Source organism: Rhamphochromis sp. 'chilingali', assembly GCF_963969265.1.
Source record: "Rhamphochromis sp. 'chilingali' genome assembly, chromosome: 14".
Lineage (NCBI taxonomy): Eukaryota > Metazoa > Chordata > Actinopteri > Cichliformes > Cichlidae > Rhamphochromis > Rhamphochromis sp. 'chilingali'.
Genome location: NC_137941.1, coordinates 3,364,415 through 3,383,510, shown reverse-complemented (window position 1 = coordinate 3,383,510; position 19,096 = coordinate 3,364,415). Strand labels below are relative to the sequence as shown.

Below are 19,096 nucleotides of genomic sequence, written 5' to 3'. Positions count from 1 at the left end.
AATAACTGAATATGAATAACTTGTATAATATCTTACTGTACTGTGCAATACTTTCTATGAAGATATAGCACATTTTGGGGTAGAAACAAAATTCCCAAATAAGATTCTAAAGTCCTAAATGTTGCCAGCACAAACAAAGTTAGTAGAATTTTAAGCAAAGCAAAAGACATTTTCTGAAAGTTTGACCTTATGTGATCTTGAAGAAGAGGTCAGAGGTCCAAAGTGATATTTAGAATCCTCATATATCATTCCCTACATATCAATATGTTGTTAATGCAAATAATGACAGTAAGAAACATAGTCTTAAATACCTTTTATAATGCATTTTTCTCACTTTGACCATCAGATGAATCTATTGACCTTAAAGCAGAGGTCAGAGGTCAAATGTGACATGATATTTTTACGAGGCCTTTTGGCAATTTTTAACCAATAAATCATTAACTGGAGCTTGAACACACTGATGAATTATTACTGGATTGTTAACATAACTTTACACTCCTACAAAGTTTCATTCAAAACTATCCTGTATGACACAGACACTCAAAAACATAACCTGCTTGGTCGAGGTTATGACAAAGCATTTTATCACAGCAGTCGGCTATAATATAATCATAGCCAGGTGTCCTTTGCTAAGATAAACCTTTTTTTTAACTGTATATCTTGAAGACATACTGTAAGGAATTTGGGGTATTAAGTGCCATCGTACAGTAAAATGGGTGACAGGAAAAATAATAATAAAAATCATAAGTATGTTTTGCGTTCTCACTTGAAATCATGCAATACAGTGACTAAAACTGTAGTGTGTTCTCCACTTTTCTATTTTGTTAATGTTCCAGTATGAGACAGTACAGTCTGTAGAAATTGTCCCATGAAAGGGTTAAGTAAGAGGCCCTGCCCCTGTTGTGCACTGTTAGCAAATCTGCAGCTGAGTTTAGTTCCTGGCTTCAGAGACACCTTTCAACTCGTAAGAAGCATTTTTTCTTCATCGGTTTTACTTTCTGCTTTTCTTCCCTCAGTGTTTTAAACGTATCTCTGCTCTCATGTTTGAGACTGCAGCTTCAGTTCAGTGATTTTTTTTCCTGTTAATGCTTTGATTAATGTGGAAAAACGTCAGTGCAGGAAAAAACAGGAGTCCAGTGTGTGTCCGGACAGAAAGCAGCTCTAACAGAGACTGTAGCAAGAAGACAAGAGAAGACATGCAGAAGCTTTATTAACAGAAAAGCAATTAAAGTCAAACAGGAGGCTGAAGGGCAATACGGGCGAACTTTGCTCCACAAAGAAGGCTGCTTTACAGCCCAGATTAAAAGGCCGCAGTTGTAAAGAGAAGAGTGAAAAGGCAACTCCATGGCATACCGGCTCTTTGAAGGGAAGGATCATGCTTCCATCTACCAAAAGTATCGCTTTACACCTCCAGCAGGGCTCAAGGATATTATTATTCAGTACTTAGATAAAAAGGTATGCTTAAAATATAATGTGCAAATTATCTTCACATATGAAGGCCTTTCCTAAGGAAAGACATTAAAAAGTAGCAAACTCCTTTCTGCAACTCCAGAAGGGACAGCCACATGAGCTGGCGGTGGATCTGGGATGTGGAACGGGACAGAATTCACGTCTACTGGCACCGCACTTCAAGGAAGTAGTGGGTCTTGACATCAGTGAGTGTCAAGTGGAAGAGGCTAGAGCTGTGCCAGGGCACCCCAACATCACGTACAGGTAGGAGAGCTTCCGGGCTGCAGCCTGTAGGAGTGTGTACAGTAAAGTACTTCGAGCAAGTGATTTGCAATATCATGCCATGGGCGGTATCTGCCTTCTTATCTGGCTCACAGCAAGAAAGTAAATAAAAGTTTTCTTAATGTCAAACTGTTCTTTCAAGACCATGTCCACATTTCTCTTATAACTGCCAAGTCCACAGCTTGAGGAACATTTCTATTGTAAATCACTTGTTGAGTACTTCCTTCATGTTTCACCGCAATATATTTTCCTGAGTATTATCAAGCTGATCAGCTTTTAGCTGACTAGGTAGAAGGATCCCTTTACATGGGCAGGTTGTGTATTGTGTCTGTTGCATTTGCAGAAAGGGGACAGCAGAGGAGCTTCCATTTTCAGATGGATCTGTAGACCTGCTGACGGCAGCTTCAGCAGCGCACTGGTTTGATCAGTCGAGGTTTCTGGCAGAGGCAGCTCGGGTCTTGAAACCCAGAGGCTGCATGGCTCTGCTGGGCTTCAGCGATTATAACACCAAACCCACCTACCAGAACTGTGGAGACAGGCTCAAAAACATCTATGAAGAGGTAGGTGCACACTGATAATCAGAGTAGTGTTAGTCCATTCCCATGTGCACCGTTGGATTCCTTTCAGTGCTCCTGGATCTCTCCCTGAAAGTGTCCTGTTCTACTCAAACATCCATGTGTGCATGAGCATTATCACCTTGGCAATCAAACATCGACTTTGCCAAAGAGCCTGCAGCGTCTGAGACAGAATCAGCTCATGAATGTGACAAAGAACACTTTTTTGCAAAATGCCAGTTCTTTTCACTTCATACAAAGCGTCATTTGTAAATTTTCTTGAAGTTTAATTACTTCAGCTGCAGTTTTTCAGTATATTTTCATGTTCAGTGAGAGAAATCTGGTCTGTTTAGAGTCAGATTCAGTGCTGTGACTGAGGATCTGTGTCTAGTTTTGTTAAACGTCATCACTGACAGTGTTTGTTCACATGTGAAGGTGGATTCAAACATCTTCTGAGCACGTGTCTTTATGTGAGAGAATAAAACTCGAGCACTGATACTGTCCTGAAGTAATCTATCTGTAGCGAATCAAAGTGCAACAAACTGTCTGTGAAGTTAATTATCTCAGTTTCAACATCAGCAACGTGGTTAATTTTTAGCGCTGACAAAACCTGGTGCAAAAACGCTGCTTTTGTTGCTTTCCAAGAAGAGTTTCAGATCCCTGTTCCTGCTCGGCTTCCATGAAGTTCTTGTATTTCACTGTGTTTAGTCTCATTCATGATGATTCAAACTGTAATCTTTCACCACAGAAATCTGCTTTCCACAAACGAACCACACAGCTTTACTTCTGACTTCAGTAAATACTTAGAAGTATTTACATCAGTCTTTCTTTTGTCACTGTGACATCTCTCGGGGCTAGAAACTTTCAGGAACAGTGACGGTGCATTCCTTTGTGCACATCTACATACATTTTAAAAAAAAGTAGTTACTTAAAAATAAAAGCAGCAAAGTTGTGTTGTGATTTGTGACCCGTGTGCCACATGATTGCATCCACTCAGAGGCAAACACAAACATATATAGATCTATAAATAGAGATGTACAGATAGATAAGATGTATAATAACAATAAAAGTGAAGTGTACAGCAATTTAAAATTAAAGACAAAAATGATAAACACCAAGACAAACACAGCAGCCAGCACTGGACTGGCTTTTAAGGTGGAACACCCAACTAAATATAGTTTGCCTAATGTAGCGTTGACTAAAGGCTTGGGGAAAGAGCCAGCAATTCTGTCTCTTAACAAAATCGAACACTACAGCTAAGCTTTCTCTCTGTTATAAAATGCATAACTTTTTATTTTAAAATGTTTGTACTTTGGTAAATGTCTCTTGTTGAAGAATAATACTGGGCACTGACTGTTTTGAGAATCTCATATTTTTGTAAAGTCACTATTCGCAGCAGTTCCACCATTCACTGCTTTAATGTATCATTTGTTTGTCTTTTTAGAGATGTACTACTTTGACAGCTTTTGCAGACAGTCACATAACAAATGGTGCAGTACCATCTCACACCTCTATGAACTCACTTCCAGGTGAAGCAGGCGCTGCAGCCGTACATGAGCAACCCAGTAGCTGTAGCTGACGGTAAGCTGGACCCGCTGTACTCTGCCATCCCCTTTCCAGATAAAGAGAGGTAAACACAAACACATCCCTGTCTTTATGCTACCTCTGTGATGGTTAAATAAAAACCGCTTAAGCACAAAAACAGCATTAACTTGTTACTTCAGAGGAAACTCACTGCCAACAATACAAACTTAGGCTGGAATGTTTTTTTCAGCTGTGTGTAAAACTAATCTTGTGCCTTATAGGAGACATTATTGGTGCTTTTTCATCAGATTAATTGTATTATTTTACTGATCCGACAGGATTGATTGTTTTCAAGCAAAGTCCTTGATCTCAGTGAGGCATCTGGTGGGTTTCATGCAAAGCTGGTCCATGTTCCAAGCCTACGCTTTGAAAGACCCCAAAGGTGCTGAAGAGCTGCTGTCCAACACTGAGAGGAGGTCACCTGCACACACAAATTCAGATATTTAACTGGCCCGTGCCTGTTATTGTGATCTGACTCACACTTTTTGGTGTCACTGATCTTCTTACAGGTTCCTTCAAGAGATGGGAGTCACGTCTCCTGACACTGAAGTGGAACTTGAACTGGATTATTACTGCATCCTGGCCTGCAAACCACATTAATCAACACTTCAACATTCAGTGAATATCACTGTGAGATACATAAACCTGTTGTTCTAAATAAACCATGTTTTTATCAGCAGATTCTGTGTTTTACTGATTTTCTTGAACTGGACACATGTTTCATTTTGAAGTGAATAACCGGTGTCTGACATGCACAGTCACAGGTTACATAAGTGGAAAGAAAGAATTGAAGATTAACCAGCTGTGTCACGTCAGGGGGTGGAGGTGGGTGGGTGCTTAGATGAGTCTGTCAACGGTCTTGATATTGTGGGTGGCCTGTCCTCTTATTGTAACCATATCAGTGCCCCTTCCTTAATATTTCCAATAGTTAATCTGATGTTCCAGCTGAAAGAATAGCTGTCATTATCACTCGGAAATCAATTTAAGAGATTTTTCACATAATGAACTGTCAGAATCAATAGATATGTCTTAGTGTAGGTATTATTTAGGTGTAGTGTAAAATCCATCCATCCCCTCGTTTCCACTTCTCATGGTGGGGTTGGAGCCTATCCCAGTGGGTACTCTTAAAACTTTACAACTTAAAGTGGCCGAATGGGGTCAAGATTAACTCTCTGTGCCAAATGTATTTTGCTAAGTAACTGTAAATCTCTCAAGAAAAGATATCGCTGAAGTTCATCATAATTACTTCCTTGGAGGTTTTTTCATGAACGTAATCCATTCTTCTAAAGGTACCTAACACGTGGGAAAAGAGGAAGCCATTATGTTTCCTTGCAAAATAAAATGTGTTGTAGGTGACATTTAAACTTTTGGTACAGGAAATACTGAAAGACTCCACTTTAGCTGTAACACACACACACACACACACACACACACACAGACACACACAGGAGTTTTTATTGGTTCTGACGGGAGCACATACCATCACATGACCCGTAATCTAACCCTTTTCTCACACAGCGCTTTTGAGCTTGACCCAGATTTCAGTTTAATGTTAATATCATGGCTTAATTTTGACATTTAGAATATTAGAAATCAGTATTATGTAGGGAAAGAAGAAAACAACAACATTATTATAACAACAAGCAAAAAATAGGAGTATAAAAAAAGACTGTCTCTTTAAAAGGCTCTAATTATGAAGCAAAGCAGGTTTTGGCAGGAGTGGGACCTCCCACTCCACTGTGTGTCTTTCTTTGTGTTTGTGACTTACTGCTGATTCTCACAGTGGAGCGTAGAGTTTCACTTCTCTTATCTGATCAAAAAGAAAGATACACAGACAAAAAAACAACAACACCACATTAGGTAACTTATTACTTAAACTGATGCTGGTTCAGCTGTTTGAGAAGGCTTCAGCTCACCATGGCCTACCGCCTGTTTGAAGGTAAGCAGCATGCTTCTTCCTACTGGAGGTACAGGATCTCTCCATCAGGTCATCTATTTCAACACGTGCTCGACTTCCTGGAAAAACATGTAAGTGTGACAAATGCTTCTCCTTCGAGAATCCTTTCAACTGTAAACTGCCATCAAACATTTACAGCGCGTTAACGACATGTTGAATATTTTGTCAGAAAGGTCGGCCCTTTGAGCTGGCAGTTGACGTGGGCTGCGGCTCAGGACAGGGCACTCTGCTGCTGGCCAGACACTTTGCCTCTGTGGTGGGCACTGACGTGAGTCCCGCCCAGCTGGAAGTGGCTTTGCAGCACGCCAAAGAGCCGAACATCACGTACAAGTAAGAAAAGACCAAACAAGTCAGAATTCATCAAAACTCGTGCCTGTAAAAAAATAAAATACCACAGTTAATGCCACATCATTTGTTCTGTTCTAGTAGGAGAATGTTCCTTAATGTAAGCCTCACAGCATGACCAGCCTTCACAGGACAGGGGTTACATTGTTCTGCCGCGAGCTACGTGTTTTCAGAAGTCCTGCATAAACACTCTGAAAAATGATCCTGCAGTCGGTCAAAAGTTTCACTTGGCCTTTGCTCCTCTTTCATCTTCAGACAGTGTGGTGCCGAGGAGCTGCCACTCGCTGACAGCTCAGTGGACCTGGTGACGGCCATGTCTGCCTTCCACTGGTTTGACAGGCCACGCTTTCTCGAAGAGGTCCACAGGGTCCTGAAGCCCCGCGGCTGCTTAGCCTTGCTCAACTACACCATTGACATGGAGCTCAGCTACGCCGACTGCTGCTCGCACTCACTAAACCAAGTCTGCAAAGAGGTGCTCGCATAATATCCACCTAGAATAGACTGCTGTGTTTTCATTACCACTGTTTATAGTCTAGTGGTTTTTAAAGTAATGCAGCAAAACCATTTCTGGAAAAATTCTTGAGCGCTCACTTATACACCACAAAGTCAATATGATTACTAAAATAACTCTTTTCTTTAAGACTAAACATTATTCAAGCCTCATATTCATGTCCAGGAAGGGGATTTCAGTTAAAATAGTTACATTTAAACTAAATAATTCTTACAGAAAAGATTTATGTAAAAAGGATTAGATGTTCCTGTGTTTAAAGTCTGTTTTAGAGGGTAAAAAAAAGTCCACCTTAACTAATAAATATATAAGGAAGGAGGGTTTGTGTGCCACTCAGATGTTATTTTATAGGAATGTGAGCGGTGAATAACGGCGCTTTCAAAAAACAGCCAAAAGATGATAAATAATAATAAAGGAAGCATCTCCTCTCTGCTTTCGGTGGAGTTTTATGCACCAGGTTCATTGCCACATCATCCAGAGAAACAGCACTTGATGCAGTGCAAACATAAGGACACAGAGTTTGGATTACTTTGTTGTTAAGAAACTAAGATGATGTGCGTTGCCATCTAGAGGGCGTTTCTGGTAAAACAGCCTGAGCTGAGGGGTGCAGTTGTTTGAGTTGATGAGTGAGGTGCACCAACTTTGAGTGGACTGTAACACACAGCTCATAGTTATCATAACTTGAATATTACCGAGTTATGTCTGATTGATGCTCTTTGTAATATTATTAACAAATTCATAATAAATACTTCTCATGGCCTTTTCTGTTGGATTTGCCAGTTTTATGCAGCGTTGCAGCCGTACCACAGCCCCCACCTTGGAGTGAGCTCTATTAACTTGTACCGGGAGGCCTTAGAAACTATTCCCTACCCTCACAAGGAATGGTAAATAATCCTAACTCTAATTGTTTCTTAATATGGAATTTTCGCAGCAGACCACCATTACTTATGTAACAGACGTTTTAATTCTTTCCAGCATATACATGTTGTGTACTTTATAATTTGTAACATTTAAAAAATAAATAAATAAAAATATCACTTTAGCTATTTTAATGTTCAGCATCCACTTTAAAAAAAAAATCCCCTTGGCATGTCTGATGGGTATTTTATTTATCTCTCTCTCTCTCCACTGACTGCGTTCATGCCGCGAGTGTATTTTGTGTTACAGGCAGGAGTGTTTGTGGGACAGAAAGACCATGCCTCTGTCCAGCTACATGGGGCTGGTGGAGTCTTTCTCCAGCTATCAGGCTCTGCTGAGAGACGACCCGCAGGAGGCCTCCAGACTCTCCCAGGACATCTGTCAGAGGTGAACCGGGACCTTCACGATGTATATGTGTCATAATGACAATAATGTGTTTTGACAGTTTAATGTTCCTCAGTGTTAAAATCTATTACATACAGTAACATGACAAACATGTCAGCAGGTTTTGTGGGTGATAATAATGTCAGTGGAAAAACCACAATTATAGGTGTAAGACTGGCATTCGTTGTTGTCTAAACGAGTCCCTCTAGCTGAATTATCATGCGCTCTGCTTCCTGTGTTTCTCTGCATAGGCTGATGTCTGTAATGAAGGTGACCTCTGCAGAGACAGAGGTGGTGGTGGCTGTCAAGTATTTCTACCTTTTGGCCTGCAAACCACAGGAAGCCTGACACCTGTCTCCTCCATTATTATTATTATTATTTTAAACAACAAAAATGAACCTAATTAAGGATCCAGTAGAAAACATGTCCTGTTTTTGTTTTCCCTTCAGTTTCTCTGTGCACAAATGTATCTCTTTGATACTCAAAATTTAGGACAAGCTCAGAAACAAATAGTGCTATATAATGCTTTAATTACATAATTTATTTCCTGTATTTTAACTAAAATTAGTCACGTGTGTACATTTACCGTACAAACATAAGAGTGATATTCATCATCACACTTAATAATCCAGCTTTTATAAAACCAGCCTTTTCATAGAGAAGTTGCACAGAAAGGTTGTGCAGATATTATCTGCTGAATACGCACTTTTCCCAATAAGCACAGAATTATATACTCAGTGTTTGCATCAGATTGCTTTAGTAAATTCTCAGAAACATGTGAAGCCTTCATGGTGTTTCATAAGTTGCCACTAGAGGGAGCCATTGATCAATGTTCTACTGATGACTGAGACCATTCCGATCAGGGTTTTGTAAGTCTGGCAAAGCACCACCATTAAAACCCGACTGCTGTGTCCTTGGTTTCTTCATCATCACCATTATCAGTGTCTGCTTGGCTTCATTGCCCAGGAGGAGATGTAAATGAAGCCCCTGTTACCTTAATGTCGGTGTGCTTGGGCCATTTTCAACCTTCAGTCTTTGAAAGTTCATCGCAGCTTCTCTTAAATTTGTTTGCTCAGAATCTCAGTGAAAAAAAATAGAATTTCCTTAACTATCACAAGGGGTTGGAGTTGCTATTGCTTCTTAACAGTTCTCTATGACCTTGTATCACTCTTGTCTACAGGGCTTTAGAAAACCTTTGAACTTCTCAGGGCCCTCATCCCATTACAGACCACAGTGGATTTATGGGCTTGTTCTCCAGACTAATCCTTTTGTATTCTTGTCTTTACTGAGCTAAGAGTAACTTTGTCATGTTTGTTATGCTTAAAATAGCCTCAATTTTGTTCTCAAACCCTGACTTTCTAACTGACGGCCTTTATTATAAACACATTATAGTACTGGCAGTGCAGGAGTGTTAAACATTAGAGTGCCACTTGTTGCTGCTGGCATGACTTGAGATCATGGTTTGACTCAGGAGGGCCAAGTAAGCATGTTTGCCTAATCTGAAGTTGGTCTGCTTTAACCTTTAACCTCTTTAACCTGACAGGACATCCTCAAAATATGTAGTTACCTACATTTTGTTTCACTCTATATCATTTTATTTTTACAGTATCTTCTTGTCTTCCTCCTCTGACCAGGCAGAAGTATCTAACAAAATCTGTTAAATAGTGAAAAACATGACATTCTCACTTCCCGGTGCTTTTTGATTTTCTTCTTCCAATTTCTGGATTTTTAAATGATTTTTTTTACCTTTAACTTTTTAGTTTCCTTTGAACATTATTGCAGTTTTTTACTGCTTAATGTAATTAATGTAGTGAAGGCTACAGCTGATTTAAACTATGATAGAATAATAGTTGTAAATAATATTACTTTCATGTATTAAATACAACAATTTACTACGGCACATCTGCGTCCTCCTTTCTCTCTGATGTTTCAAGTGCATGGGCTCCATTCAGATCTCATTATAAGCACCCTGCTATTATCTAAAGATATGGAAGGAAATCAATAGCTGTCTGTCCTTTGAAATCACATCTGTTCTGTCAGGCTGCTGACAAAGCTTAGCAGAAAGTCAGCTTGAAGGGATTTATTTTTATTGATCTGCTTTTGAATTACATCTTTGCACAATGGGGTACTCTGCGCATGCATCTCTGCAGACTCCACATCTTTGGGCACAGTCGGTGTCTATGTAACAGTTTCTGATTTTAATGGGAAATGATTAAAAATAATGTGAAAGCTGAGAATAATTTGAAGACCACCTGGAAGTCAAGAACACAAACAAACCAAGATCAGAATCTTCAACTCTGATCTTAAATCAGTTTTGCTCTGTGGTGCAGAACATAGGAAGCTGAGAAAGGCTCACAGACCTTCATCAGCAGCTGTCTAAGGAACATTTTGAAGACTTACTGGTCTAACTTGATCTGCAATGACCTGTAGGAAAGAGCAAAACAAAGACCTGCAGAAGAAGAGGAGGATGAGATGGGTAGGACTCAAGGGAACACCACCACAGACGAGCCTGAAGGAAAGGAAAAAAGAGGCAGCCCAGAGTTTGAATAAGCAAATATTTGAATATACAAATATGAGCAAGAGCTCATTTGCATCCTCCTCCATCCCTATACAATGATCAAACAGAAGCAAAGGGGCTCAAGGAGAGTTTTAGTTTCGTCAGCGCACGTGTGCGGTGATTTGTGACTGAAAACTCTGTGCTTTACGTCAGAGACGCCAGGCTCTGATAGTAACTCTCATTGAATTCTGCAGAATGTGCTGGAGCAACTTCAAACCAACTGAGATATTCTGTCAAACAGTGAGCATGTCTGATGTGTCTGCTAAACACGTGTTTCCATCTGTGCAGTCTTCAATGTTATGCATTAAAAACCAAAGCAAGGATATTAATAACAGACAAATAATTTTGTAGAGCATACATCGTAAAATGAACACAAGCACAAACAGTCCTCTCGTGACTCAGTGTTTTCTGGTACTTGCAAACACTGCACATTACACATCAGCTTCCCGCATGCCCGAGGACAGCATGACCAAATACTTCCATCAGGGTCTACTTTTTGACACAATTCTTCTTTCAGCGCTTTGCCCTGTCACGTCGCATATTCCTAAAGCTCACCTACAACAATAACACCACATCTAATGGTACATGAGTAAAGGTGGATTGCTTGTAATGGGTTTGACACAAAAGGTATGCCTTTTTCTGACATGACAAATTTGAGCCTGATACACGTTCTCTGGTAGCACTAAGCTACATCTCTTACTCTGCTCAGGAATCACTACTGCAGGGAATTTCAGCTCATAACATTCTTCTACATTTCACACATAAATTAGTCTGAATGAAAAGGCAGCAAGGTTGATGGCTGTCTGTATTTACCATCAGGTATAAGCATGACTGATCTGCAGCTAAACTCTGATCTTCTGTGTGTTCAGACACTTTTCCATCAGAATCAGCACAAACGTTTTGTTTTTTGTTGTTGTTGTTTTTTTTTTAAACTTTGAGCTACAGAAGCTCGTCTGTCGGATCAGACCTTAAATCCTCATGTGCATCCATGAACCTTGGTGGTCCATGACCCGTCACTGGATTACCACTGTTCCTTCCGTGGACCACTTTTGATCGATCCCTATAAACCAGGAGCAGGGCTGTGGTTGTGATCCAGTCATCTAACATCACAGTTTGGCCTTTTGTCAAACTCAAAACTCACCGTTTTTCCAGCTTCCAACATCAACTTTGAAGACAAAATGTTCTCCTGCTCCCTGATATAGTCCACCCACTAACAGGTACCATGATGAAGAGATAATCAGGGTCATTCAGTTCACCTGCAGCGGTCAGAGCATTACACCTAATCGGTGTAAGTGTTAGCGCAGAGATGGACTGGCATCCTGTCTGCACTGTGCTCTGTAAAACCTCTGTTCCCTGAATCAAACAAGGATGGATTGTTTTGTCTCACACAATAGTAACAGATTTTTGATAGAACCTAGCTGATAATAGCAAGTTTGCAACAGACATAATAACGGTATAAAAATGATATCACAAGCATTACTCATGTTCTTGTGGATACATTTTCCTTTAAACTGAGTGGACACTGTGCCAACATCTGGGTCATTTGGTCCAGTGGGGAGAGCAAAGCCCCAAGTGTAACTTTTTGTTTCTGCATGATTAAGACTGGAGCCTCTGGGGCTGATGTCACTGCTGCTGCAGTCGCAGTGTGATCTGAATTGACAGCCAGACATGACTTTATTGTGCATTCAGAGTAACCAGGGGTACTTCTGGGGACATTTAAGAAAAATCTTTGTTAAAACTATTTTTTCTTTTTATTCTGTACTTTGGTTTCTGAAAAAATATGAGCAAATCTTTGGTTCACCCATAAACTACAGATGTTTATTGTGCCAGTTAGAAAATGAATTAGAAATAACAAAGAGCCGTTGTCCTTGGATACAAGCACATAACATACAGTGGTTTAATAAAGTACCAATAACAGTTTAACTGTATTTACATTATTTAGGTGACCTGCAAATTGTCACCAAAGAAATACTTAAAATATACAGTCATTTTAAGTGTTGCATAAATTTTGCAGAAAACAAGCAATATTTCCCCATCCTACATTATAAGTACGCTGTGGAGCCATATTATTGAGTGACTTACCTTTTTACATCGTTATTTATTAAAATAGTTTTTAATCTTCCTTATATTGATGTGCATGATGGATATTCTATGTTTATTTGTTCTTTTTTGCTTACTCTGTACTTAGAAGCTGCTGAAATTGGCCGATAGTATAATAATTTCTTTGTGTTGTGTAAAAACTTGACTTTTTACTTATTGTAGGGTACTATCTGCACGTACTGGTAGGTAAATATAATCACGTTGTAATTTCAAATAAAATACACTGAAATTCCATTCAGCTGATTTTGTACTGTATGAACTTGCTTGTAAATTTTAGGAATAAATAAATAAATATAGCAGATTGTTTTTGTTTACTTTCAAGGCAGCTGTGTAATGAAGCTGGCTCGGAAGTGAATAATTACATGGAAATGTAATCCTGTGGTTTAAAGCTGGAACTCATTAGTTTTGCTGTAACTTGATAATAAAGTCACCAAAAGCGGTTAGCAGTCTCCACAGCTCGACTTAAAATGTCAAATTACTGTGACATTAAATCAAGTGAGTACCTCAAAATAGCACATGCACTGTGAGGAGCGCACACAGCTTCAGTCGGTTAGAGTTATAAAATAATAACTTGTGTAATATTTTCCAAGCAGCGTGACTGAATCTGAGTCACGGAAGGGAAACGAAGATTAAAGATCTGCCTTCAAGGACAATCCAGAGCCACCGGCTTGTAGACAACATAGCAGCAGAAGATAAATCCTAATACGTTTCTATGAGACTGTTTTTTTCACTTGGGCTGAATACTTTCCAAGGCACCGATGGGCTTCAGACATCAAAGCTGACAGAAGCTAATTAAACGTTTCAATTTCAAGATGTTTCTGAAAAGATAAACAGAACTCAGAAATTCCTTAAGGGGCACTTCTGTCAGTTAATTGCCTCCTTTGGGTATGAAAGTAACAAACTTTGTTTTAAATCCCCCTCTTTAGTCTGTTTTGATCTCTGAGGCCCTGACGTGACAGTATACATAATTTTAGTAAATGTCTTGATTTTCAGTACTGGATTGGGGTCATTTAAGGACAGAAAGTCTAATTTGTCTATTTCTTTAGTCTGTGTTCTTGATCTCTCGCTCTCTCTTTAGGCTAAAACTCTCATTGATTTATGAGAGTATTTATTTGCTCGGGGTTCGAGTGTAATTTTTGCACTATTAATTATAAATATTTACTTATTTACTTTGGTTCTCGAGCTCTACAATGAAGCACCAACACTCCCACAAATAAATACAGATGTACGCTTTGTTGTTACTGGACATCCTCCGAATAACAAACGCATTGTGTGAAGCGAGGAAGTGAACGTAACACAGTCACGGGGTTAGTCCTTTGGCCAGAAAGCCTGATGGCCAACACCTGTCTAAACACATGTAGATGAAAAACAGAATGCGCACCCGCTGCAAGATTAATACGCCCCTCCTGTTTTAAGACCCTTATCTAATCAGACGGGTCAGTCAAGAGCATGTGCTTGTTTACAGTGACAGCACCACCCTCGTTCCTTGTTCAACTGGCTGAGTGAATGAACAGTTTTGTCCAAATACTTTAGGGCGAACTGGGTTTGCTCCAAGAAGAATGTGCTGTTCTGTCAAACAGCAAATACTCCGGTTTATATTTCTGAGTGTGTTTGTGTGTCTTTGTGCAGACATGGCAAACAGGAGGTTTTCATTTCATACATAGATGCTTCTTCATCCTAACGTTTGAATTTATGAGCCTTTGCCCTGCACAGCAATGCAAGAGAACACCTTCACAGATAGATAGATAGATAGATAGATAGATAGATAGATAGATAGATAGATAGATAGATAGATAGATAGATAGATAGATAGATAGATAGATAGATAGATAGATAGATAGATAGATAGATGTTTCATGTATATATCTATGTCTACAGAATGAGCATGCTCAGAGTAGGATGAAGTCTACACTTTTCCTGTTCCTACCCCCATATTTCAACTTTTATTGCTTACAAATCCATATTCAGAATTTGACATTATATGATCCATACATGTTTAACTATATACAAGTCTGCACTCATATACAACACATAAACATACACACATAAAACAATTTTAGCACTTAAACCAAAACAATAACAAACTACATTTTTACATAAACTAAGCACGCTGTGGTTAACACCTGCTTAATCTCTGAGCTTATTTTCTATCTATGTTACAAATACCTTAATGAGCGCTTGAAGCTTGGGTTACTCTGGCTTTGATCTATAAAAAGGAGGTCAAGGCTTCAATAGAGCACAGTGAGACAACTCAGTCACTGAGAGGAATATTTCCTATATTCATGCAATTTATTATTTTTAAACAATCGTGTGAATTTGTGTATTGATGTACTTGTCTTGATTTCATCTGTACAGGTGTTCTACACACTAACTCATGTGACTGTAATGCTGTGATAGTTTACATTTGTCCCTACTGGCTTGCTGAACATAAGGATTCCTCTCAGGTCATGAGTATTTTGTCTTATTTGGAACAAGTTCTGGATGTTGTGGGGCAAAGATTTATTTGCTGCTTTGTACATTGTTTGCACAGTTCTTAAACATTAAAGTTCATTACATTAAAATTAGAAAAAGACCAAATAATATTTGAAAGGGTTACAAGGAGAAAGCCTCATCTTTCAGTTGCTTCTGAACAAACCCAAATTTGCTTTAGACAGATGAGATCAAAATGGAGATGTTTGCCTATAACATAACACCGCATGTGGAAAAACAAACACAACTCATCAGCATCATCATTGTCATGTTGGAAGACCCAGCCTCGTTTCATCTTCAAAGTTCTCACTGATGGAAGGAGGTTTTGGCTCAAAATCTCACGATACATGGCCCCATTCATTCTGTCCTTAACACGGATCAGTCGTCCTGTCCCCTTGGCAGAAAAACAGCCCCATAGCATGATGTTTCCACCCCCATGCTTCACAGTAGGTATGGTGTTCTTGGGATGCAACTCAGTATTCGTCTTCCTCCAAACACGACGAGTTGAGTTTATACCAAAAAGTTCTACTTTGGTTTCATCTGACCACATGACATTCTCCCAATCCTCTGCTGTATCATCCATGTGCTCTCTGGCAAACTTCAGACGGGCCTGGACATGCACTGGCTTCAGCAGCGGAACACGTCTGGCACTGCGGGATTTGATTCCCTGCCGTTGTAGTGTGTTACTGATGGTGACCTTTGTTACTTTGGTCCCAGCTCTCTGCAGGTCATTCACCAGGTCCCCCCGTGTGGTTCTGGGATCTTTGCTCACCGTTCTCATGATCATTTTGACCCCACGGGATGAGATCTTGCGTGGAGCCCCAGATCGAGGGAGATTATCAGTGGTCTTGTATGTCTTCCATTTTCTGATGATTGCTCCCACAGTTGATTTTTTCACACCAAGCTGCTTGCCTATTGTAGATTCACTCTTCCCAGTCTGGTGCAGGTCTACAATACTTTTCCTGGTGTCCTTCGAAAGCTCTTTGGTCTTGGCCATGGCGGAGTTTGGAGTCTGACTGTTTGAGGCTGTGGACAGGTGTCTTTTATACAGATGATGAGTTCAAACAGGTGCCATTCATACAGGTAACGAGTGGGGGACAGAAAAGCTTCTTACAGAAGACGTTACAGGTCTGTGAGAGCCAGAGATTTTCCTTGTTTGAGGTGACCAAATACTTATTTTCCACCCTGATTTACAAATAAATTCTTTACAAATCCTACCATGTGAATTCATGGATTTTTTTTCACATTCTGTCTCTCACAGTTGAAGTGTACCTCTGGTGCAAATTACTGACCTCTGTCATCATTTTAAGTGGGGGAACTTGCACAATCGGTGGCTGACTAAATACTTTTTTGCTCCACTGTATCTGGTTACATGCAGCTCATAATTATATATAAACATACATTATTTGTGTGTTTATATATAAGTGGAAACATTTTACTCATGTCCAAATCCTTTTAGAGAAACAGTATCAAACTCAAACTACACCCCACTCTGATCTTTAGTTTAACTCAGGGGTGCCCAATCCCGGTCCTCGAGAGCTACCGTCCTGCAGCTTTTAGATGCATCCCTACTCCAACACAGCTGAATCAAATGGTTTGATTACCTCTTCAGCATGCCATCGTGTTTGGCAAAGGCCTGATAACAAGCCATTCATTTGATTCAGCTGTGTTGGAGTAGGGATGCATCTAAAAGCTGCAGGATAGTAGCTCTCGAGGACTGGGATTGGGCAGCCCTGGTTTAATTGCACAATGAATCCCTGGACGATCTCAATATAAGAAAAAAGACATACACTTTTAAAATGTACGTCTCAGTTTTTCAACATGACAAAGAAATGCTGCTGTAGTTAATGACATAAATGAAATGGTAAATGGTAAATGGCCTGCATTTGTATAGCGCTTTTCTAGTCCATAGGACCCCAAAGCGCTTTACACTACATTCAGTCATTCACACATTCACACACTGGCACTGGCACGAAATGCACGTACAAATGTACAAATAATATACCAATGTAATGTTAAATTATTTCTGTAATTAATTTTTTAAATAATCATATCGTCTACTACCCATTTTAAACTGGAACTTACTAGAATGGACGAGAAGACGGCTGCTGCCCTGCGGAACTATTTATCAGCTGCACTGTCTACACGGACAGCAGTAAGGTAAACTACCCACTGCACTTCCGTTGCCCATGACACCGGAGCGAAGTTCTGACAGCTGATTCCTAAATCAGTTCATATCCATTTCGTGCCTCCAGGGCGTCATTTTTGAGGTTATTTACAGGCGCACGGAGCTGCTACGAGTCTCGGCTGGAGTTGCAGACTGCGGCCCGAGCAGAGGAGGGGCGGCTGATTATGGTGTAGCGCGGAGCGCTAGCTCTGAGACAGCAGGTAACACAGATCACACACAGGCTAACAGCAGTTAGCACACAGACTTTGCGGGCAACTTTCAGCTGTACAGCTGCTCCCATCTGCGTTTAGAGAGGAATAACCCCGAGCCGAGGCTGCGTATGAGCTTGGGCATAGTGTCCAGCTAGCCGTGCTGAGCGGTGTGAGCCATTTGTTGTTGTTATTTTACGGTAACACAGCAGCCCACAGCTCGGAGACGAGGCAGTGACTTCACTCTGAAAAGTTTTAGTACGAGTCCTGAATGTGTTTGAAGCACTTTCAGCTCTGCACAAAGGTTTAACTCGTGTACTACACCTCTGTTTGGTTTGGGTGTTATAAGAAGGGAGCCGACTCCTTCTAGTTTGGGTCACGTTGGGTTTGGGTTTTGGGGAAGTTTGGGATTTAGGGAACATTTTCAGTTGCGCTGATCGCTGGAACTGCGGTAGGCCTGACAGATGTGTCATATGTTGCCTGCTTACTGTTTGACCGGCATCCAGGTGCTATGTGTCAAGGAGGTGCAGCAGTGAGTGACAGCTGAGGCAGGTGGGCCTTGACTCAGGCGCAGTGACACACATTTCACGGTCCGCTGATAGTTGATACCTTTAGTCTCTGCTTCCCACATCGCTCAGACTGGATTCACACTGACCGAGAGCTGCAGCCTGCGCTGTCTGTGAAGCAGTATCACAGTAAGAGCGCCGTGGCACATGATGTTTTCAAAAGACCATAAAGATTGAGTCTGATGTCAGATGAGAGCGGAGGACAAATATTGCATGTGCAATGTCTCATGATGTTCCAGATAAAAAATGTAACCTGTCAGGAAAAAGGTAAGATAGACCAACTGACAGCAAGCCAGTGCTGTCCTCTGTATGCCCCACTGATGATATACCCTTAACAGTCAGGGTCACATTCGGCCTCAGACACTGTTTGTTTACAGTATATCTGTGTTCCTGGATTCAAGGTCCATCTGTTTTCTCGTCATGAAAACTTCCAGCCCTTGACTGACTGTGGACTGTACTGTACGAGTAGTGATCCTGCAAGAAATGTAACACTCCGTGATGTCTTGACTCAGCAACCTGCTTATCACACAGAAGGAATGTGTGCAGTGAGATTTCCTTCTGTTGATGGAAATGTTGTGTTGCGGTGCTCAATACTAGATCTTGTTTTTGAGTTACATTTGAATCCCCCCGCATTAAATTCACACTAAATTCACACCTTCTCTGCAACCAGATGATAGCTACGAGATCAAAAGCATGATTGTGCAGGAAATAATATTTAACATATCTATAATTCAAAACTTTTTCAGCACGTCTCTGCACATCATTTGGAATTGCAGATGAGTTGCTTATGAGTTGCAATTAAGATGGATTAAAAATGAACGAGTTTAAAATCATTTTTTCACAGTAGTTGTAGTAATGTATGTGATATGTAGTAGTACTAATTTTCTGTGAAAAAATAGAGACTTCTTACTGTTTGCCTTTGATGCAATTTACCTTGAAAGAGCTATGGTCTGTGTGTTTGCGCCTCTCTATTCTCTGTGTTACCTGTATGTGCATAATTGTAACAGCATTGCATTATGTTTTAAACCACAGTTACATGAGAAGTTT

General features: G+C 40.3%; 2 protein-coding genes across 2 annotated transcripts in view; both read left to right on the top strand.

Annotated features, from left to right (window-relative positions):
* The first annotated feature begins 944 nt into the window (after nt 1-944).
* LOC308409883 (uncharacterized protein) lies at nt 945-9,866 on the top strand. The gene is made up of 12 exons (XM_080902883.1): nt 945-1,455; nt 1,553-1,713; nt 2,075-2,291; nt 3,815-3,915; nt 4,148-4,285; nt 4,379-4,465; nt 5,762-5,897; nt 5,996-6,156; nt 6,427-6,643; nt 7,460-7,563; nt 7,847-7,984; nt 8,233-9,866. The coding sequence occupies exons 1-12, from the start codon at nt 1,345-1,347 to the stop codon at nt 8,327-8,329; spliced, it is 1,668 nt and encodes a 555-aa protein (XP_080759009.1). The 5' UTR covers nt 945-1,344; the 3' UTR covers nt 8,330-9,866.
* Nucleotides 9,867-17,266: 7,400 nt separating this feature from the next.
* Nucleotides 17,267-19,096, top strand: part of ube2f (ubiquitin-conjugating enzyme E2F (putative)) — a 59,687-nt gene continuing 57,857 nt past the window's right edge. The window contains exon 1 of the mRNA XM_080902225.1: nt 17,267-17,495. The gene's annotated coding sequence lies outside the window, so the exon portion shown is untranslated. The remainder of the gene's footprint in view (nt 17,496-19,096) is intronic.